The sequence below is a fragment of the Pristiophorus japonicus genome, chromosome 21 (assembly GCF_044704955.1).
Source record: "Pristiophorus japonicus isolate sPriJap1 chromosome 21, sPriJap1.hap1, whole genome shotgun sequence".
Classification (NCBI taxonomy): Eukaryota; Metazoa; Chordata; class Chondrichthyes; family Pristiophoridae; genus Pristiophorus; species Pristiophorus japonicus.
The window spans coordinates 70,635,999-70,659,463 of record NC_091997.1 but is presented as its reverse complement, the minus strand read 5'-3'; the positions used below and the strand labels follow the sequence as shown (position 1 = coordinate 70,659,463).

General features: G+C 44.7%; 1 protein-coding gene across 1 annotated transcript in view; it reads left to right on the top strand.

Annotated features, from left to right (window-relative positions):
- The window catches only part of LOC139233709 (sorbitol dehydrogenase-like), a 40,447-nt gene extending 28,596 nt beyond the window's left edge, over positions 1–11,851 (top strand). Inside the window, exons 7-10 of the mRNA XM_070864121.1 lie at positions 1,337–1,402; positions 3,848–4,029; positions 7,286–7,407; positions 10,850–11,851. Coding sequence (XP_070720222.1) covers positions 1,337–1,402; positions 3,848–4,029; positions 7,286–7,407; positions 10,850–11,015 — 536 coding nt within the window. The 3' untranslated portion in view covers positions 11,016–11,851. The remainder of the gene's footprint in view (positions 1–1,336; positions 1,403–3,847; positions 4,030–7,285; positions 7,408–10,849) is intronic.
- Positions 11,852–23,465: the final 11,614 nt, after the last annotated feature.

Sequence of the window (23,465 nt, the reverse complement as noted above, 5' to 3'; positions counted from 1 at the left end):
GCATATATATGGCTCAAAGGCGTGGACTATATACAGCAGACACCTCAAAGCGCTGGAGAAATACCACCAGCGCTGCCTCCACAAGATCCTGCAAATCCACTGGGAGGATAGACGCACCAACGTCACTGTCCTTGCCCAAGCCAACATCCCCAGCATCGAAGCACTGACCACACTCGACTAGCTCTGTTGGGTGGGCCACATTGTTCGCATACCCGACACGAGACTCCTTAAGCAAGTGCTCTACTCGGAACTCCTACACAGCAAGTGAACCCCAGGTGGGCAGAGGAAACGCTTCAAGGACACCCTCAAAGCCTCTTTCATAAAGTGTAACATCCCCACCGACACCTGGGAATTCCTGGCCCAAGACCGCCCAAAGTGGAGGAAGAGCATCCGGCAGGCCGCTGAGCACCTCGAGTCTCGTCGCCGAGAGCATGCAGAAACCAAGAGCAGAGAGTGGAAGGAGTGTGTGGCAAACCAGACTCCCCACCCACCCTTTCCTTCAGCGACTGTCTGTCCCACCTGTGACAGAGACTAATTCCCACATTGGACTGTACAGTCACCTGAGAACTCACTTTTGGATTGGAAGCAAATCTTCCTCGATTTCGAGGGACTGCCTATGATGATGATGACATTGTTGAAGAGTGAGAGAAGTGAAGAAAAATAGTTTAAAAAAAAAAATCAAAAAATGTTTTAGTTCATGAGATAGATACCTATCCTGGTGTTTTCAAATCCCTCCATGCCTTCACCCCTCCCTATCTCTGTAATCCCCTCCAGCCCCACAACCCCCCTCTCCCCCGAGATGTCTGTGCGCCTCTAATTCTGCCCTCTTGAGCATCCCTGATTATAATCACTCAGCCATTGGTGGCCTAGACCCAAGCTCTGAAACTCCCTCCCTAAATCTCTCCGCCTCTTTACCTCTCTTTTCTCCTCAAGGCGCTCTTTAAAACTTACTGTCACCTGCCCTAATTTCAACTTATGTGGCTTGGTCTCAAATCTTTTTAATCATAATACTCCTGTGAAGCGTCTTGGGACGTTTCACTGTTAAAGGCGCCATATAAACACAAGTTGTTGTTGTTGGAATGCTAGTTTCTCGTTCTATTTTGCTCTCAGCAAGTAATTCCAGAACTTCTGCCATGAAGTAATTCCTTACAAATGATTCTTGTGTATAATGTAAGTGCAGAAGAATGTTATTCATCAGAGAATCAAGAGCACTGTACCCCAGTTCTCCAAACTTTGCTCCTGTTAAGTGAAGTCCGTCACCAGGAAAATTTACCCTGTCTTTCTGTCCTGTACCTGCTATGTGATTTTCTAACTGACAACTTCTTTATATATTAAGGGCCAATTGGACTTGTGAATCTTCTTGTTTCGAAGTCCATGGGAGCATCTCAGATTGTGATCTGTGGTAAGTTGTTTATTTGTGTGTCTTCATTTTAACTGCATAAGAAAGTCTGGGACAGTAAAATGGCATTTATCCTATCAGATCTGCTCCATCCAGAATCTCTGCATTATTGTTCTATTAAGAGCTATTGTCACTGATCAAAAATAAAGTCTGTACAATTGATTCAGCTCTTTTCCGGTGTGTGCCTACAGACAGGCAAAAATTAAAGAATATTAATATAAAATGTATAATTATCTTTTCATGCTGCTTTGCTGGAATTCTTTATTTACTGCCTCAGCTTCATGCATCTTTATTGGCCGTCTCTCTGCTATAGAATTTTGCAGTATAGAAGGAGGCCATTCAGCCCATCATGCCTGTGTCGGATCTCTGAAACAAACTACCCAGTTAGTTTTGTGTCCCTGTCCTTTCCCCATACGAGCTTCTTAATCATTCTTTTAAAATGTATCTTTAAACCATTAACTTTTCACAGTTTGTGATTTTAAAAATATGAATACGTACTTAAAATAAGTGGTGGTATTGTGTTGCAGACAGTGTGGTTGAGAGGAAGTAGCAAACTTTGCTGTTACTTTATAATACACACTAGAATGTGACATAGAAAATAGGTGCAGGAGCAGGCCATTCGGCCCTTCGAGCCTGCACTACCATTCAGTATGATCATGGCTGATCATGCAACTTCAGTACCCCATTCCTGCTTTCACTCCATACCCCTTGATCCCTTTAGCCATAAGGGCCATATCTAACTCCCTTTTGAATATATCGAACGAACTGGCCTCAACAACTTTCTGTGGTAGAGAATTCCACAGTTTCACAATTCTCTGAGTGAAGAAGTTTCTCCTCATCTCGGTCCTAAATGGCTTACTCCTCATCCTTAGACTGTGACCCCTGGTTCTGGACTTCCCCAAGATCGGGAACATTCTTCTTGCATCCAACCTTTCCAATACCGTCAGAATTTTATATGCTTCTATGAGATCCCCTCTCATTTTCTAAATTCCAGTGAATTAAAGCCTAGTCGATCCAGCCTTTCTTCCTATGTCAGTCCTGCCATCCCAGGAATCAGTCTGGTGAACCTTCGCTGCACTCCCTCAATAGCAAGAATGTCCTTGCCCAAGTGGTTACATCGCTAACATGTACAGTAGACACCTCAAGTTGCTGGAGAAATATCACCAACGATGTCTCCGCAAGATCCAACAAATCCCCTGGGAGGACAGGCGCACCAACATCAGCGTCCTTATTCAACCTAGCATCCCCAGCATTGAAGCACTGACCACACTAGATCAGCTCTGCTATGCAGGCCACATTGTTCACATGCCAGACACGAGACTCCCAAAGCAAGTGCTCTACTTGGAGCAAACAAGCCAAAGGTGGGCAGTGGAAACGCTACAAGGACACCCTCAAAGCCTCCCTGATAAAGTGCAACATCCCCACTGACACCTGGGAGTCCCTGGCCAAAGACTGCCCTAAGTGGAGGAAGTGCATCCGGGAGGGCGCTGAACACCTCGAGTCTCATCGCCGGGAGCATGCAGAAATCAAGCGCAGGCTGCGGAAAGAGCATGCAGCAAATCTGCCCCCCCTCCCTTACCCTCAACGACTATCTGTCCCACCTGTGACAGAGTTTGTGGCTCTCATATTGGACTGTTCAGCCACCTAAGAACTCATTTCAGGAGTAGAAACAAGTCTTCCTCGATTCCGAGGGACTGCCTATGATGATGATGATGATGACATCGCAAACAATGAAAGGGGCTTGGCTATGATGCCCCAATGGTTGATTAACCAACTGACTGGGTTTGGGCATAGCACAATGACTACTTGGGCAAGGTAATGGAGGATAATTAGTGCAATTGTATCCATTCACCAGCACAAAATAAGGAACATTATACAGAATGAGAGGTGACATCACTGAAACATATAAAATTATTAGAGAGAGCTTGATGAGATATTTGCCGAGAGGCTGTTTCCACTAGCTGCAGAGTCTAGAGCCTGGGGTCACAGTCTCCGGATAAGGAGTCGGCCATTTAGGACTGAGGTGAGGAGAAATTTCTTCACTCAGAGGGTTGTGAATTTTAATTCTCTACTCCAAAGGGCTGTGGATACTCAGTCACTGAGTATAGTCAAAACTGTGGATAATCTGTGGAAAACTGATAGATTTATAGACACGAGGGGAATCAAGGGGTATGGGGATTGTGCGGGAATGTGGCGTTGAGGTCGAAGATCAGCCATGATCTTATTGAATCGCGGAGCAGGCTCGAGGGGCCGAATGGCCTACTACTGCTCCTGATACATAAGTTCTTTGATCGAAAAATGGGACAAAAAGGATGGATAGCCATTTTTTTGACCGCTTGAAACAATTTGTATCTGTCCTTTTAAAGGTCGATCATCTTTATTTACCGCTAATATAATTAAAACCCCAGATGTTGCCACAGGTGTAACAGTCCCACTACACCATTTCAGATTTGTCACTGAGTCGATTGGAGAAGGCAAAGCAGATGGGAGCCAATTTCACCATTGCAGTCGAGAAGAGCACAACCGCTAAGGAACTGGGCCAGAAAGTGAAGCATGCACTCGGTGGAGCTATGCCCGATATATCCATCGAATGCACTGGGGCGGAGTTATGTATCCAGGCGGGCGTCAACGTAAGTACAGAAGTTGCACAGCGGATATCTGTGTGTAAAGTTATTAAAGTCGGGTAGAGCTACCCAGCCTAATCCCACCTTCCAGCACTAGGTCCGTAGCCCTGTAGATTACGGCTCTTTAAGTGCACATCAATGTACCTTTTAGGCAGTGAGTCCCACCACCGATGTAATTTTAAACAAAGCAATTGCGATTAAATTGCCAAAATAAAACCCTAAAGCACAAGTTGGAAAAGTTAAACGGGCAGTGTGTGCTCTGTGAGTTTAGCCAGCTCAGTCGCTGAACTGTACAGGCTGAGAAGGTCACAGGTCCAAGTCAGCATGGATTTATGAAAGAAAATCATGCTTAACAAATCTTCTAGAATCTTTTCAGGATGTAACTAGTAGAGTGGACAAGAGAGAACCAGTAGATGTGGTGTATTTGAACTTTCAAAAAGCTTTTGACAAGATCCCACACAAGAGATTAGTGTGCAAAATTAAGGCACATGGTATTGTGGGGGTAATGTATTGACGTGGATAGAGAACTGGTTGGCAGACAGGAAGCAAAGAGTAGGAATAAACGGGTCCTTTTCAGAATGGCAGGCAGTGACTGGTGGGGTACCGCAGAGCTCAGTGCTGGGACCCCAGCTATTTACAATATATCTTAATGATTTAGATGAAGGAATTGAGTGTAATATCTCCAAGTTTGCAGATGACACTAAGCTGGGTGACGGTGTGAGCTGTGAGGGGGACGCTAAGAGGCTGCAGGGTGACTTGGAACAGGTTAGGTGAATGGGCAAATGCATGGCAGATGCAGTATAATGTAGATAAATGTGAGGTTATCCACTTTGGTGGCAAAAACAGGAAGGCAGATTATTATCTGAATGGTGACAGATTAGGAAAAGGGGAGGTGCAACGAGACCTGGGTGTCATGGTGTTTCAGTCATTGAAAGTAGGCATGCAGGTACAGCAGGCAGTTAAGAAGGCAAATGGCATGTTGGCCTTCATAGCGAGAGGATTTGAGTATAGGAGCAGGGAGGTCTTGCTGCAGTTGTACAGGGCCTTGGTGAGACCACACCTTGAATATTGTGTACAGTTTTGGTCTCCTAATCTGAGGAAGGACATTCTTTCTATTGAGCGAGTGCAGCGAAGGTTCACCAGACTGATTCCCGGGATTGCAGGACTGACATATGAAGAAAGACTGGATCGACTAGGCTTATATTCACTGGAATTTAGAAGAAGGAGAGGGGATCTCATAGAAGCATATAAAATTCTGACGGGATTGGACAGGTTAGATGCAGGACAAATGTTCCCAATGTTGGGGAAATCCAGAACCAGGGGTCACAGTCTAAGGATAAGGGGTAAGCCATTTAGGACCAAGATGAAGAGAAACTTTTTCACCCAGAGAATTGTGAACCTGCGGAATTCTCTACCACAGAAAGTTGTTGAGTCCAGTTCGTTGGATATATTTAAAAGGGATCAAGGGGTACGGAGAGAAAGCAGGAATGGGGTACTGAAATTGCATGAATCAGCCATGATCATATTGAATGGTGGTGCAGGCTCGAAGGGCTGAATGGCCTACTCCTGCAACTATTTTCTATGTTTCTATGTCCCATCCCCAGTCTGTGCTGAGTTGCTGAGCTCAGGAGTGGACTTTACAACTGGCCTCAGTACCCCTGGCCAGGCAGGGGGAAATTCTGCCCTCTCACACTGGATTGCTATGCAGCAACCCTTGCTGCTCGTGAACACATCTAAAGAGCAGGTGAGGACAGGCCTAGACTCGGCTGTGATCTCCAATGATAAAATAGCCTGCTGACAGGCACGGCCAAGGCTCACAAATGAACAATAGCCACTTGGTTGCATGGTATCCGTAAAGGGCATACCCTGGGAAGGACTTTGTGCTTTGAGGAACATTGCCAAAGGAAAATAAAGAAGAATCGCAGATGTATTTTTATTAGCGTGCAGAATCTTTTGTTGCTTTTATGGGTCATATTACAGTGGATTTAATTTAAGCAGTAGCCCAAATGATCTCTAACGGACTGATCAGTATATGAGAAGCTAGCTATTCGTGATGCACAATGTCCAATGAGCAATGCTGCTCAACATTTACCACCACTTTAAGCAGCTGATTAACAAGCTGCTTTACAATATTAGTGCTATTATTTGGTTCCATTGTTTGCTCACGGCCAAAAACCTCCATTCCGAGTGGAGCACTGCTCAACAGTTTGAAGCGCTGGTGAGTGAGTGTTGGGGACATATCCCGCCACTGAGCCATCCTCAGGATCCTATACAGTTAACTAGTCGGCCCATTATTAATCTCATTAACCATCCATATGCAAGATGTTGCAGATTAAGGTTTGTTGCAATTATTTTTCAACAATTGGTGATCAGTCCGTGCCCTCAAGAATGGGTCAGAGCATTAGGTATTTTAAGTCTTACCTACAGTTTTTTCTGATTTGAATTACGCAGATGGTACATGGTACTGTCATTATCTCCTAGAATATGAAGAACATCGACAGCCCGAGTTACTTTTAATATTAGTTCTCAAGATGTGGGCGAAGCTGACCAGGCCGCATTTACTGCCCTTCCCTTGTTGCTCTGAGAAGTGAGTGGCGATAGTTTTATAACTGCGTGGCTTACTGAGCCTACTTTAGGACTGCCCTCCACCCAGGTTTCTGAAATAAGACCAGTTCCTGTTTCTGTTCTGAATATCCAGGGACACAGACATGAAAACAAACCCAGACTTGGTGAGCCGAGAATACTTGAGCGTATCTGGGTTCTGCATCTTACTTGATGTGTCCCTGTGTAATCTAGGTCACTGAATAAATTTAAGACAGAGATAGACAGTTTCTTGACTGATAAGGGAATGAGGGGTAATGGGGAGCGGGCAGGGAGGTGGACCTGAGTCCATGATCAGATCAGCCACGATCGTATTAAATGGCAGAGCAGGCTCGAGGGGCCCTGTGGCCTACTCCTGCTCCTATTTCTTATGTTCTTATGAAATCTTATACATTATTCACACAAATAATAGTTGCATATTCTTGTAATATTTCTGTACCCTGAATGAAAGTATGGAATTTTTTTAAAAAGAAAGCAGAATTTGGAATTGGTTTTATTAAGGAAAGCTGATTAAGAAAGGACCTCTTATAGGAAAACCTTGGCTAGGATCGCATGCTGAGAAAATCTTTTGGGGGAATTTTGACAGATAAATTTCAATGTACTGCTGACATTTTGAATGAAGGTATGCTGTTTACCACATGTATTTTATATTTTTTCGTAGGCTACCAAGTCTGGAGGGGTTTTGGTTCTGGTTGGCCTGGGTAATCCTTCAGCAAACATCCCCGTGTTAGATGTGATAATTCGAGAGCTGGATGTCCGGGGCGTTTTCAGATATTGTAACACGTAAGTACGAAAAAATGAAATATACTTTTTGAACCCTATTTGCAATAAACTTCTGTGGAATTTCCCCAGTGTTCACTTGAACGGTCGACGTAACTTCAGCGAAAATCCCGTATGCACGCATAAACAATGTTTTCGCTGATCTGGTGCCAAAGCTACAATCGTCAATTGGGACAGCCCCAGAGGAAATTCCAGCCGATTTCTTGTTCCAGTCCTCCAGTGAAAGAGCTTCTTTGATTTGATTAGCTCAGGATGCTAATTAAAACAATCAAAAAATAAATCATCCAAATACCTTAGAATTAATTGCATCAGCCTTTTCTGCAATAAATTCAGTTAAAAAATGTAAAATATTTGCCATCATGTACAATCTCAAACAGCACTTTTGTAACACTCCTCCATTACTAAAGCTGGCTCAAAGAAGTTTGCTTTCTCATTTGTGCCTAAAGCTTTCTTTTACTTCAACCACTCTCAATTCTGTATAAAATACGTCCATTAAAGACTTGATTACTGCGCCCAAATCAGGAAGGCTCATCTAACACCTCCGCCTCCTTTGCACACATTGCCTGGATTACGAACAAATTTCATTATATTTCCAGAAATATCCTTGTCTATATCCTTGTCAATTCTGCTAACTAATTTACCATTTCTTTCTGAGAGTCTTGAAAAGCCTCACATCCTACATTACAACATTTCAGAAAGCACTCATTGGCTGCAAAGCGCTTTGGAACGTGAAAGGCGCAATAAATGTACAAGTCTTTTCTTTTAAGACAATATGTGAAATGCTTTGGGACTTTTTTTTTGCATTAAAGGCATCATATAGGAATCATAAAGCATGAAATATATGAATACTTGAATAAGGGAGGGACATATTAGGGACACTGCAACATGGCTTCAACATGGTGTCTGTTTGGAGACTAGTCACCAGTGGTGTCCGGCAGGGATCAGTTTTGGGACCTTTGCTTTTTACTCTTTTTATTAATTAGATTTTGGAGTTGAGGACACAATTTGTAGATGATACCAAGATCTGTGCGAGTGTTAGAACTGTAGAAGATGCTCGTCTCCTTCAGGTAGATCGTAATGTGTTGGGAGATTGGGCTCAAGACTGGAAAATAATATATAATTTAGATAAGTGCAGCGTTATGCATGTGGGCAGGGCAAATGCTCAACATTTGTACACCATCTAGCGAAAGGCATTAAAGATGGTGGAGATAGAAAGACATTTGGACATTCTAATCCTTAAAGGTACATGAGCAATTGTAAGGGGGGTGGGGGGGGAGCGTTATGTTTGTGTGGTCTCTATGAGGGAGTCAGGTTCCCTTCTGACCAGCTTGAGCGGTTTCAAATCGCTCCCCCTCCCTTGGGTTCTGTACTCTGGATTTATTTGGGGGGGTGACAAAAGTGCAGCGGACACTGGTTTGATGCAAAGAACTTTGGTTTTATTACAGTCAAGTTAATACAGGCTTATTACTCTAGTAAGAAAATACACGGCCAAACTTACAATCACTCTAATTAAAAAAAACAATACAAGGAAAGGCACAAGGTCAAACTTAGAATCACTCTAATAAAGTACCATACACCACACATTCAAAGGGGGTTGCAGTAAAATTGTACCTCCCACCTCTCAATACCTAATTCTAGCTAGGTTAGATTCCAGGGCGGCAGGGACTTATGCTTACCAATCCTTTTGATAGTTAATGGTAGATGGTGGTGATCTTCCTTTCTTCAGGACTTCAAGACTTCGAGGCTGGAGCAGTTAGTTTTACAGCTGTCACGTTGGTTTCTCTCCTTGTCTTGATGAGGTAGTAGCGACCACCTCTCTCCCCCACTCTCTCTCTTCGTCTTCTCGTCTCTCTCCTCCCTCTCTCTCTCTCTCTCTCTCTCTTCTCTCTCCTCTGTTGAAAGCAGTGGCCAGTTATACGATTTCAGTGTTGTAATCTTGCCACCAAATCTCTTCACAATCCTTTGTATAATTTTGGCAGGCTTGGTTCTTCTTTGTAATATTTTGTCGGGCTCGTTAAAGTTGATATGTCTTGGGTGGGTTGATCTTCGGAAAACTGTTTCCTGATGGAAATATTAGTTTGGTCATTGCAATGTCCTTTTGTGCTTAGTCTTTTGCATATAGGCTGGATTGGGCCTCTTTGTGATGTATATGCTGAAAAGGTTTGTCCAGACCCATGTTGATGGGGAGCTATCTCTGGGTGATACTGTGATGGTAATGTCTCTTGTGGAGGAAGATTTTCAAATACTCTTTCTTCCAGTTAACTCAGTTCTCACACCCAGGTAGCTTTACTTAATTAGACTGTCTCGTGCCAGTTCCGTAGGTCTGCCCACAGTCTTGAGTTTGTCTTTTAAAATCCAAAATTCTATTAAAGTTCGTAGTTTCTTCCATAAGCACTTTAGAGTCCCAAATTAAATTTCCTTTTGAATGAGCCCAAACACAGGGGGGGGGGTTCTGGTGAATTTTGCTCACTGCGCAATGTTGTGCAGCAATAGCTGGAACAAATAGGGTGTTTGGGTGTATGTATAGGACAAGTGAGTATAAGACGAGGCGCACTGTTTTGTCCTTGTCAGACCTTAGTCAGGCTGCATTTAGAATACTGTGTCCAGTTTTGGTCTCCTCACATGGTGGATGATATTGAGGCTCTAGAGGTGCAGCAGAGGGCCACTGGACTAATTCCACTTCTAAAACATCTTGGTTATCAAGATAGGCTAAAAGAGTTGGGACTCTATACCTTAGAGCAGCGTAGAAGTAGGGGGAATCTGATTGAGGTTTATAAGATAATGAAGGGAGTAGACAGTGTTCCAGCTGACCGTTTATTTCAATTAAATAGGTTGGGCAGGACCAGGGGGTCACAAATTTAAATTGTGTAAGGCTAGATCTAGGTTAGCTGTCAGGAGGTGGTTCTTTTCACAGAGAATAGTAGGCCTCTGGAACAAGCTGCCCTCTCATGTGGTGGATGCAGACTCACTGAATTCCTTCAAGTGAAAGCTGGATCTGTTTCTGGCTGCGGCGGAGATCACCTCTTACTGAAGGTAGGTACTGCAGGGAATTTAATGGCCACGGTGATCTCCTGGACTAGTTTCGATCGCCTAGATGGGTCGGAGAGGAATTTCCCAGATATTCTTTTCCCAAATTGGCCTGGGTTTTTTAATTTCTTTTTTTTGCCTCTCCCAGGAGATCACATGGTTTCGGTTGGGGTGGGGTGTATATATTGTGATACACAAGGTATCGCAATTGTGTGGGACAGGTTCAGTGGAGCAGATGGTCTTTACATGTCCATCATTGTTCGTATATTTGTATAACTTCTGAGTTATTTCACTCTAAAAGCGAACTGCAGTCAAAAATATCAGTGAAAATGGAGGATTATCAAGGTGTAAAAATCATTATCCAAATAAATGCAATTGTACTTTGATTTTTTCCCCCATTTTGTTCTTGTCAATTTAGGTGGCCTGTGGCAATTGCAATGTTGGCTTCAAAGAGGATTGACGTGAAGCCTTTGGTTACACATCGCTTTCCCCTGGAAGATGCTCTCGAAGCGTTTGAAACTACAAAGAAAGGCATCGGAATCAAAGTGATGCTGAAGTGTGACCCGGACAACCCGAATCCCTGAGTCAGTTCTTTGTGTGGGCACCTACCTCCGTGATCACTAAATGGTATTGAGTAACAGTCCTCTGACACTGGGATAACGTGTGAATGAAGGTGATCTCCCAGATAATTGTGCGTGTGTGTTTAACCCTGTTAATTATCCAGCTGTAAGCTTTTCTTTTGTTGAATAGCATGTCAGATTCATTCAGAGTAATGCAAGCATCTCACTTTAGATGCCATGGCACTCATTAAATAGTGTACTAATTACTATAATGAGTGACAGCTCAGATTGAGTGAAGCTGCAGTCATTTAATGGGAGGGTCCAGGTGACATCAAAAACAATGTGAGTGGAGTTCGATGTGTTTATTAATGTCACACGGCTCCACGGTTAACTTGGAAGTTTTATTCATATATTTTTTTCTAATCCTTTCACTAATTTGCCCCGAATGTTCAACCTCAGGTATTTCAGTATCCAGAAATTTGCTGCAAGACTGTATTTGCAGTACTGAATTGCTACACTGTGTTACGAGGGGTTCAGTTGATTCGACAAATATCATAGCTACTACTTATGTCATATCAATTACAGAATAACAATGTCACGTAGTTCATTGGGGGATAAAATAAGAGAATAAAGGTGACCTATTGTGAAGACGAAGAAGGACTTACATTTATGCAACACTTTTCATGACCACCGGATGTCCCAATGAAGTTCTTTTGAAATGTAGTCACTGTTGTAATGTAGGAAACACAGCAGCCAATTTGCGCACAGCAAGCTCCCGCAAACAGCAATAAGATAATGACCAGATAATCTGTTTGTAATGTTGGTTGAGGAATAAATATTGGCCAGGACACCAGAAATAATTCTCTTGCTCTTCTTCGAAATAGTTCCATGGGGCCTTTTACATCCACCTGAGAGGGCAGAAGGGGGCCTCGGTTTAATGTCTCATCCGAAAGACGGCACATCTGGCAGTGCAACACTCCCTCAGTACTGCACTGGGGTGTCAGCCTGGATTTTGTGCTCAAATCTCTGAAGTAGGACTTGCAATGTTCTGACGCGGAGGTGAGAATCCTACCCAGTGAGCCACGACTGACACTGTGATAAATGATCTGGACTCGTATTTCTATGACTTTAATCCCCAATCTCAACATAATTCCCTCATAATCTCCCACGACCATACAAAATTGACGGGCTATCAAGTCTGCCCAACACTCGTGATGCCTGGAGCATCATAACTAAACATTTCCTAGCAGTTGTCCAGCTTGTCCATGGCACAGTAAGTGTTAATCTTCAGGGGCAGAAATATCTATTAATGCTAGGAGTTGTGTTTCATTAATTTTCTGAACTGCTTGATAAAACGATGGTCTTATTTCTTATACATTCCATCCAGCACTGTATTTGTGAAATATAATTCAGGTTAAATTGCAAAATCGAATGTGAAGGGAATGGGTACTGCAAAGGGTCAGAACCCTGCCTGACATCCGGATTCAAATCCAGTGTGCACCAGCTTTCTGACAAGTTTCTCTGCTGCTTTAAGGGTCCTAAGTGAAAGGAGTTCAGCAGTTTCAATTTCCTTGAATGGAAACCCACATTACGAGTTGACAGTCACGTGCAGGAAGGCCACACACCGACTGGTGTGGGAAACGGAAATGCCACATTGGTGCAGTGTGGTTACTTTTCTTAGTTAGGACAGTGAAGAAGGATCTCACCTGGTATCTGGAAGCTCAGTGTGAGTAGTGTGGAAATCTCCAGCTCTCTGCTGACCTCTTGTGGCAGCCAGGCATCCAGTTTTTTTTAAATCATATTTCAGCATGAAGGCAAAAGCTTTCTTCATTTTTCATGAAGCAAATAAAAGAATTTCCTTTCTGAGCACAGTCTTAACTGCAGGAGAAAGCAAGAGACTGACATCAAGGACCCATGGGTGTCTATGGACCTAAAGAAACAGAAATATTTGCATTTATATGGTACTTTTCATGACCTCAGGAAGTCCCAAAGCGCTTAACAGCCAATGAAGTAAAAAAGACCCGCATTTATATAGCGCCTTTTGCGATCACCGGACGTCACAAAGCACTTTACAGCCAATGAAGTACTTTTGGAATGTAGTCACTGTTCCAATTTGCGCACAGCAAGGTTCCACAAACAGCAATGTGATGAATGACCAAATAATTTCTATAATTAACGTAGCGACAAGAAGGAGCTCGATGTGAGGTTATCCAGGCAGATGCACTGAGTCAGCTGGACCCGTCAGAATAAGATTGTTGCCCGTATCTAGTTTGGACACCGAGCGTTCTAGGTCCCGGGAAAACAATTACTCCTCCTGTGAGTTGAGTGCAATGTCAAGCAACCCTCCTCCAAACATCAAACAGTCTGAGGTTTAAGCCGTGATGAATGATGTTGACAGCTATGCCTTTAAAATGAGGAGAATGGGTTTTAGATTAGTGTGAGGGAGGTTGAATGGTTCAGCTGCCAGCAAGTCAAAGATCGACAGGGATGGGTAAATATGTTTTAAGCCAAGAAAAATTGGAGGCTTTTATATCAGACCATAAATATGAAGAGATTTGTCTGAGCCAAAAATATTCAGTGATAAAGTTGGCAAACAATGCCAGATTAACTCTGATCCATCAAAAAACAGACCCATCAATTGACATAAAACACCAAGACCATGGAGGGAGAAGAGTAACACAAGACATGAGACCAGGTAGAGTTCAGCGGTGGAGAAGGAGCAGAATTCCTCAGCATTGTAAGCATGTGCTTTATAAACGTCTATGGTTTCATTCTGTATCGCACACAGAGGAAATCTTCCCTCAACTTGCCATGTCCTAGACAAAAATTTCTTAGACAAAGCAAGGACCTAATTAACCTCATTACATGCTTGTTATCAGACCCTTCACTGAGTTTTTAACTGCAGCTTTTGAATTTGACGGCATGAGCATGGGAAGCACGCAGCTCGGGAGCCTCGTCTGTGAAAGGCCAGTGTGCGAGGCATTAATTGACTGCTGGAAATACCAGATAAATACACACACCTTGCACCTCATTAGTTGCCGAAGGGAAAGGCTGTTGCTGACTCCATTTTGTGCACAGATTTAGGTTTTTGGAGTTTGCATGTCTCAGAAGCCACTCTCGCCACATTGCTAGTCACTATCACAACATTGAGGGAGGCCCACGACCTGCCATCTACAACATCCGCATGGGTGCTGCTTATTCTGCCTCACCTTGGTCCTCGGGACTGGACCAACAGCACCGACCACACCAGCAGCATTACCAGCAGCCGCCTTCTCAACGACCCGATGCTCCACAGGAGGGAGGGGGAGGGGCACCACAGGACTGCAGGGCACCGTAGGCGATACCTTCAATACAGGATATAGAGGCAGAGGATATGACTGAGCAACAGTGTTTGAGGAGGCTCAGGCTATCGTGCCAGACATTTGTAGCTTGCTGGAACAAGACCTGCTACCTAGAGGACCTGGTGGACATTCCTTGCCAGTGGCTGTCAAAGTCACCACCATCCTCAATTTCTTCACCTCTGGCTCCTTCCAGGGATCTGCAGCAGACATTTGTGGGCTCTCGGAGTTGGCTGCCCACAGATGCATCACACCGGTCACTGATGCCACGTTTCACAAATCAGCCAATTGTACCAACTTTGCTGCTGATGAAGCCAGTGTTACTGAACAGGCGCTTGGCTTTGTGGCACTGCCTGGCTTCCCACGTGGACATGAAAGCACCCCATCACCCAGGCGTGTTTGTGAACTGCAAAGGCTTCCACTCCCTCAATGTGCAGCTCATCTGCAACCATCAGTCATTGAAAGTTGGCATGCAGGTACAGCAGGTGGTGATGAAGGCAAATGGCATGTTGGCCTTCATAGCGTGAGGATTTGAGTATAGGAGCAGGGAGGTCTTGCTGCAGTTGTACAGGGCCTTGGTGAGACCACAACTTGAGTACCGTGTGCAGTTTTGGTGGTCTAATCTGAGGAGGGACATTCTTGCTATTGAGGGAGTGCAGCAAAGGTTCACCAGACTGATTCCCGGGATGGCAAGACTGGCATATGAAGAAAGTCTGGATCGACTAGGCTTATATTCACTGGAATTTAGAAGAATAAGAGGGGATCTCATAGAAACATATAAAATTCTGACGGGATTGGACAGGTTAGATGCAGGAAGAATGTTCCCGATGTTGGGGAAGTCCAGAACCAGGGGTCACAGTCTAAGGATAAGTGGTAAGCCATTTAGGACTGAGATGAGGAGAAACTTCTTCACTCAGAGAATTGTGAGCATGTGGAATTCCCTACCACAGAAAGTTGTTGAGGCCAGTTCGTTAGATATATTCAAAAGGGAGTTAGATGTGGCCCTTATGGCTAAAGGGATCAAGGGGTATGGAGAGAAAGCTGGAATGGGGTACTGAAGTTGCATGATCAGTCATGATCATATTGAATGGTGGTGCAGGCTCGAAGGGCCGAATGGCCTACTCCTGCACCTATTTTCTATGTTTCTATAAAAAGATGATTATGTATGGTGTTCACCAGGTTCCCCAACAGCTGTCAGGACTCTTTTGTGCTGCGCCAGACCACCCTTCATCAGCTCTTCGCACCTCCAAACAGACTTGCTGGCTGGAGACACAGAAACATAGAAAATAGGTGCAGCAGTAGGCCATTCAATCATGGCTGATCATTCACCTCAGTACCCCTTTCCTGCTTTCTCTCCATACCCCTTGATCCCTTTAGTCATGAGGGCCACATCTAACACCTTTTTGAATATAACTAATGAACTGGCCCCAACAACTTCCTGTGGTAGAGATTTCCACATGCCCACAACTCATCTCAGTCGTAAATGGCTTACTCCTTAGACTGTGACCCCTGGTTCTGGACTTCCTCAACATCGGGTACATTCTTCCTGCATCTAACCTGTCCAATCCCGTCAGAATTTTATATGTTTCTATGAGATCCCCTCTCACTCTTCTAACTTCCACTGAATACAAGCCTAGTTGATCAGTCTTTCTTTATATGTCAGTCCTGTCATCCCGGGAATCAGTCTGGTGAACCTTTTCTGCACTCCCTCAATAGCAAGAATGTTCTTCCTCTGATTAGACCAAAACTGTACACAATATTCAAGGACCTAACCTGTCCAAATCACCCTGCAGCCTCTTAGCATCCTCTTCACAGTTCACACTGCCACCCAGCTTAGTGTCATCTGCAAACTTGGAGATAGTACATTCAATTCCTTCGTCTAAATCATTAATGTATATTGTAAATAGCTGGGGTCCCAGCACTGATCCTTGCGATACCCCACTAGTCACTGCCTGCCATTCTGAAAAGGACCCGTTTATTCCTACTCTGCTTCCGGTCTGCCAACCAGTTCTCTATCTACATCAGTACATTACCCCCAATACCTTTAATTTTGCACACTAATCTCTTGTGTGGGACCTTGTCAAAAGCCTTTTGAAAGTCTAAATACACCACATCCACTGGCTCCCCCTTGTCCACGCTACTAGTTACATCCTCAAAAAATTCTAGAGGATTTGACAAGCATGATTTCCCTTTCATAAAACCATGCTGATGGACCGATCCTGTCACTGCTTTCCAAATCCGCTGCTATTACATCTTTAATAATTGATTCCAACATTTACCCCACCACCGATGTCAGGCTGAGCGGTCTATAATTCCCTGTTTTCTCTCCCTCCTTTTTTAACAAGTGGGGTTACATTAGCTACCCTCCAGTCCATAGGAACTGAGCCAGAGTCTATAAAATGTTGGAAAATGAGACAAGGGCTATCCACTGAAGGTGTGGCTCATGACACCCCTGAGGAGACCAAGTACTGCGGCCGAGAAGCGTTATAATTACAGCCACATCTTCACCAGATGTGTCATAGAATAAGCAATAGGGATGCGCTTCAGATGCCTTGACATATCTGGAAGAGCCCTTCAGTACGCACCAGCCAGGGTCTCCAGAATCATCGGCATCTGCTGTGCGCTGCACAACATAGCGCAACAATGAGGATTGCAACTGTAGGAGGAGCATGGTACACAGCCTCTTCGGAGGAGGAGCAGGTGGAAGACGAGGAAGAGGGACCCGAGATGTAGATGCCACCAGCAGTGGCGCACATTGCTGCCCAGGATGGCCTCACCATGGCCAGATTTACTTAAGTTGCTACAGTTCAGCCACATGGCTGCCACAAAGTCCCCCACCGTCCCCAACAACACCATAAAACATCCCTATAATGACCAAACCATTGTTCTCACCCAGAGCCCCAATGCTTGAGGTTAAATAATGTCACCATTCACTCCAAGTAACAAAGCTACTTCCAAGTGTTGAGGCATAAATGGACAAAACCCGAAAGTAGTGCAAAGAAAAAAAATGATGTGTTCAATCAAAACGACTGAAACTTAGCACTAACAGTTGTTGATACACCCATGTGCTTACGCTCGTGCATCTACTTTTGTGACATTCATCTTTTGCGAGTGCTTCTATGAGGTGCAACCCATGTGGCTTCAGGAGAAGTACTTGAAGGCTGCTCACTTCCCTGCTGTGACCGTGCAGACACTATTGGCGGACGCCCTCTGGTTTTTGGAGCCTGTGAGGACCCCACCAAAGTCTGCTTCTCCTGGGATTGTCCAGGGGCAGTCTTGGCCTCGCGATCCGAGGAAGCATCTGGGGCTCTGCCTGACGGGGAGGTAATAGGGAGAAGTGGGACCACTTTGAGACGTGCCCTCACTTCCATATCCCTCTTACCATCATTGCTCTCATGGGCCACCCGCACCTCCCTGCTAGCAAGGAGTTGGCGGACACCTTGCTGCACAGCAGTGGGGCAATGAAGTCCCAAGTCAACGTTTACATCCCTCCTTGAGAGGAGGTCTATGATCGCCTGCCATCTGTTGTCCACAGCGAGCATGTGCTCATGTGAGTGGCGCATTTGCTGCTCTATGCAGGTCTTTTCCATGACGGAGCACATCGTCGCCATCGCCTGCGACATGGTAGTGCTCATGTTGGAGATGGACTCCTCCAGTCTCTGAACATTTGCAGACATCGCGGCGGCAAAGGATGTCAGCACCTCATGCATTGTTGCTGTGGCTGAAAACCACCTCAAAGTTATAATGTAAATATGATCAGAACGGAGAGTCGATGTATTTTAAGGCAGCCACGACCCACTGCGTCAAGAAACATAGAAGTGCAGGAGTAGCCATTCGGCCCTTCGGGCCTGCACCACCATTCAATATGATCATGGCTGATCATGCAACTTCAGTACCCCATTCCTGCTTTCTCTCCATACCCCTTGATCCCTTTAGCCGTAAGGGCCACATCTAACTCCCTTTTGACTATATCTAACGAACTGGCCTCAACAACTTTCTGTGGTAGGGAATTCCACAGGTTCACAATTCTCTGAGTGAAGAAGTTTCTCCTCATCTCAGTCCTAAATGGCTTACCCCTTATCCTTAGACTGTGACCCCTGGTTCTGGACTTCCCCAAAATCGGGAACATTCTTCCTGCCTCTAACCTGTCCAATCCCGTCAGAATTTTATATGTTTCTAAATTCCAGTGAATATAAGCCTAGTTGATCCAGTCTTTCTTCATATGTCAATTCTGTCATCCCGGGAATCAGTCTGGTGAACGTTCGCTGCACTCCCTCAATAGCAAGAATGTCCTTCCTCAGATTAGGAGACCAAAACTGTACACAATATTCAAGGGCCTGTACAACTGTAGTAAGACCTCCCTGCTCCTATACTCAAATCCTCTCACTATGAAGGCCAACATGCCATTTGCCTTCTTCACCGCCTGCTGTACCTGTATGCCAACTTGCATTGACTGATGTACCATGACTCGTTGCACCTCCGCTTTTACTAATCTGTCACCATTCAGATAATAATCTGCCCTCCTGTTTTTACCACCAAAGTGGATAACCTCATATTTATACACATTATACTGCATCTGCCAAGTATTTGCCCACTCACCTAACCTGTCCAGGTCACCTTGCAGCCTCTTAGCATCCTCCTCACAGCTCACACTGCCACCCAGCTTAGTGTCATCTGCAAACTTGGAGATATTACATTCAATTCCTTTGTCTAAATCATTAATGTATATTGTAAATAGATGGGGTCCCAGCACTGAACCTTGTGGTACCCCATTAGTCAGTGCCTGCCATTCGGAAAAGGACCCATTTATTCCTACTCTTTGCTTCCTGTCTGCCAACCAGTTCTCTATCCACGTCAGTACATTACCCCCAATGATATGTGCTTTAATTTTGCACACTAATATCTTGTGTGGGACCTTGACAAAAGCCTTTTGAAAGTATAAGTACACCACATCCACTGGCTCTCCCTTGTCCACTCTACTAGTTACATCCTCAAAAAATTCTAGAAGATTTGTCAAGCATGATTTCCCTTTCATAAATCCATGTTGACTTGGACCAATCCTGTCACTGCTTTCCAAATGCGCTGCTATTACATCTTTAATGATTGATTCCAACATTTTCCCCACCACCGATGTCAGGCTGACCGGTCTATAATTCCGTGTTTTCGCTTTCCCTCCTTTTTTAAAAAGTGGGGTTACACAGGAACTGATCCAGAGTCTACAGAATGTTGGAAAATGACCAGCAATGCATCCACTATTTCTAGGGCCACTTCCTTAAGTATTCTGGGATGCAGACTATCAGGCCCTGGGGATTTATCGGCCTTCAATCCCATCAATTTTCCTAACACAATTTGCTGACTAAGGATTTCCTTCTCGCTAGACCCTCGGTCCCTTAGTATTTCCGGAAGGTTATTTGAGTCTTCCTTAGTGAAGACAGAACCAAAGTATTTGTTCAATTGGTCTGCCATTTCTTTGTTCCCCATTAAAAATTCATCTGATTCTGACTAAGGGACCCACATTTGTCTTCGCTAATCTTTTTCTCTTCACGTATCTGTAGAAGCTTTTGCAGTCAATTTTTATGTTCCCTGCAAGCTTACTCTCATATTCTATTTTCCCCCTAATTAAACCCTTTGTCCTCCTCTGCTGAATCCTAAATTTCTCCCAGTCCTCAGGTTTGCTGCTTTTTTTGGCCTCTTCCTTGGATTTAACACTATCCCTAATTTCCCTTGTAAGCTACGGTTGAGCCACCTTCCCCATTTTATTTTTATACCAGACTGGGATGTACAATTGTTGAAGTTGATCCATGTGATCTTTAAATGTCTGCCATTGCCTATCCACCGTCAATTTCAGTCTATCCTAGCCAATTCACGTCTCATACCATCGAAGTTATCTTTGTTCAAGTTCAGGACTCTAGTCTCTGAATTAACTGTGTCATTTTCCATCTTAATGAAGAATTCTTCCATATTATGGTCACTCTTCTCCAAGGGGCCTTGCACAATAAGATTGCTAATTAATCCTCTCTCATTACACAACACCCAGTCTAGGATGGTCAGCTCTCTAGTTGGTTCCTCAACATATTGGTCTAGAAAACCATCCCTTATACACTCCAGAAAATCCTCCTCCACTGTATTGCTACCAGCCCAATCTATATGTAGATTAAAGTCACCCATGATAACTGCTGTACCTTTATTGCACGCATCTCTAATTTCCTGTTTGATGCCATCCCCAACCTCACTATGACTGGTGGTCTGTATACAACTCCCACTAGCGTTTTCTGCCCTTTGGTGTTCCGCAGCTCTACCCATACAGATTCCACCTCATCCACGCTAATGTCCTTTCTTACTATTGCGTTAATCTCCGCTTTAACCAGCAACGCTACCCCACCTCCTTTTTCTTTCAGTCTTTCCTGAATATTGAATACCCTTGGATGTTGAGTTACCAGCCTTGGTCACCCTAGAGCCATGTCTCCATAATCCCAATTACATCATATCCATTAACAGCTATCTGCGCAGTTAATTTATCCACCTTATTACGAATGCTCCTCACATTGAGGCACAGAGCCTTCAAGCTTGATTTTTTAATACACTTTGTCGTTTTAGAATTATGTTGTAATGTGGCCCTTTTTGATTTTTGCCTTTGATTTTTTTGCCCTCCACTTCTACTTTTCTCCTTAATACCTTTTGCTTCTGCCCCCATTTTACTTCCCTCTGTCTCCCTGCATAGGTTCCCATCCCCCTGCCCTATTAGTTTAAATCCTCCCCAACAGCACTAGCAAACACTCCCCCTAGGACATCGGTTCCAGTCCTGCCCAGGTGCAGACCGTCCGGTTTGTACTGATCCCACCTCCCCCAGAACTGGTTCCAATGTCCCAGGAATTTGAATCCCTCCCTCTTGCACCATTCCTCAAGCCACGTATTCATTTGAGCTATCTTGCGATTCCTACTCTGACTAACACGTGGCACTGGTAGCAATCATGAGATTACTACTTTTGAGGTCCTACATTTTAATTTAGCTCCTAGCTCTCTAAATTCGCCTTGTAGGACCTCATCCCATTTTTTACCTATGTCATTGGTACCTATATGCATCACGACAACTGGCTGTTCGCCCTCTCTTTTCAGAATGTCCAGCACCCGCTCCGAGACATCCTTGACCCTTGCACCAGGGAGGCAACATATCATCCTGGAGTCTCGGTTGCGGCCGCAGAAATGCCTATCTATTCCTCTTACAATGGAATCCCCTATCATTATAGCTCTCCCACTCTTTTTCCTGCCCTCCTGTGCAGCAGAGCCAGCCATGGTGCCATGAACTTGGCTGCTGCTGCTCCCCCCTGATGAGTCATCCCCCCCAACAGTACCCAAAGCGGTGCATCTGTTTTGCAGGGGGATGACTGCAGGGGACCCCTGCACTACCTTCCTTGCACTGCTGTTCCTGCTGGTCACCAATTTACTATCTGGCTGTGTACCCTTTTCCTGCGGTAAGACCAACTCGCTAAACGTGCTATTCACGTCATTCTCAGCATCGTGGATGCTCCAGAGTTCATCCACCCACAGTTCCAGTGCCGCAATGTGGTCTGTCAGAAGCTGGAGGCAGATACACTTCCCGCACACGTAGTCATCAGGGACGCCGGAAGCGTCCCTAACTTCCCACATAGTACAGGAGGAGCATAACACGTGTCCGAGCTGTCCTGCCATGACTTAACCCTTAGATAAACTTAATTTGGCAACAGCAATGCTAAATGTTACTTCCTGATAAAGAAAAGAAAAAAGAAAAGCTACTTACCAATCACTTACCCCTTTGGCTGTGACGTCACATTTCTTTCTACTTCTTTTTTGCCTTCTCACCCCGCTACAGCTGCACCGGTAGGCCTCTCGACTGCCCGAACTCCTCCTCGACTGCATTTGTTTAGCAGTGATAATGCTGTTAAAACACCAGCTATACCTAATCCCTTTGGGTCTCATGTTTAGCGGGTAATTTAACAGCGTACACTCTGTAGAAGTGCCAAAGTTTTCGTCAGTTTCCCTGATTTAGGTGATTACACGGATTGCTGGCTCTATGGGGGGGCGGGCACAGTGCAGTCTGGTTCAGTGACAAACAGAAACTTAGAGACTTCCGCATGTACCAAATCCCGAAGTGACAGCCAGTTTCAAATGCGGAATGACAGCCGACGCTGCCAGTTCACCGTCATCCCGACCACATGTTCCAGGCTATTATCTTACCGGACTGCTAGTCCAATATCTAGCACTGGATGAGCAGACATTTTCTCCAATTAAATATTGGGAAGACTGAAACCATTGTCTTTGGTCCCGCCACAAACTGCGTTCCCTAGCCACTAACTCCATCCCTCTCCCGAGCATCTATCTGAGGGTAAACCAGACTGTTCGCAACCTAGGCTTCATATTTGACCCTGAAATGATCTTCCAGACACTCATCCGCGGCATAACTAAAACCACCCATTTCCACCTCCGCCCCCGCCTCAGCTCATCTGCTGCTGAAGCCCTCATCCATGCCTTTGTTACCTCTTGACTTGACTATTCCAAAGCACTCCTGGCTGGCCTCCCACATTTTACCCTACGTAAACTTGAGGTCATTCAAAACTCGGCAGCCCGTGTCCTAACTCTCACCAAGTCCTGATCACCCAAATTCCCCTGTGCTACTGATCTACATTGGTTCCCGGTTAAGCAATGCCTCGATTTCAAAATTATCATCCTTGTTTACAGATCCCTCCATGGCCTCACCCCTCCTATCTCTGAAATCTCTTTCAGTCTCACAATCCCATGAGATGTCTACGCTCCTCAAATTCTGCCCTCTTGAACATCCCTGATTATAACTTCTCTACCATCGGTGGCCGTGCCTTCAGCTGTTTGGGCCCTAAGCTCTGGAACTCCCTCCCTAAACCTCTCCGCCTCTCTATCTGTCTTTCCTCCTTTAAGATGCTCCTTAAAACCTACCTCTTTGACCAAGCTTTTGATCATCTGCTGTAAATTTCTTCTTGTGTGGCTCAGTGTCAAATTTACCTGTTTTGTCTTCTCACACTGCTGTGAAGTGCCTTGGGACGTTTTACTACATTAAAGGCGCTATATAAATAAAAGTTGTTGCCTCTGGTGCTATTGTGACAAATAGAAACTCGGATCAGTAGAC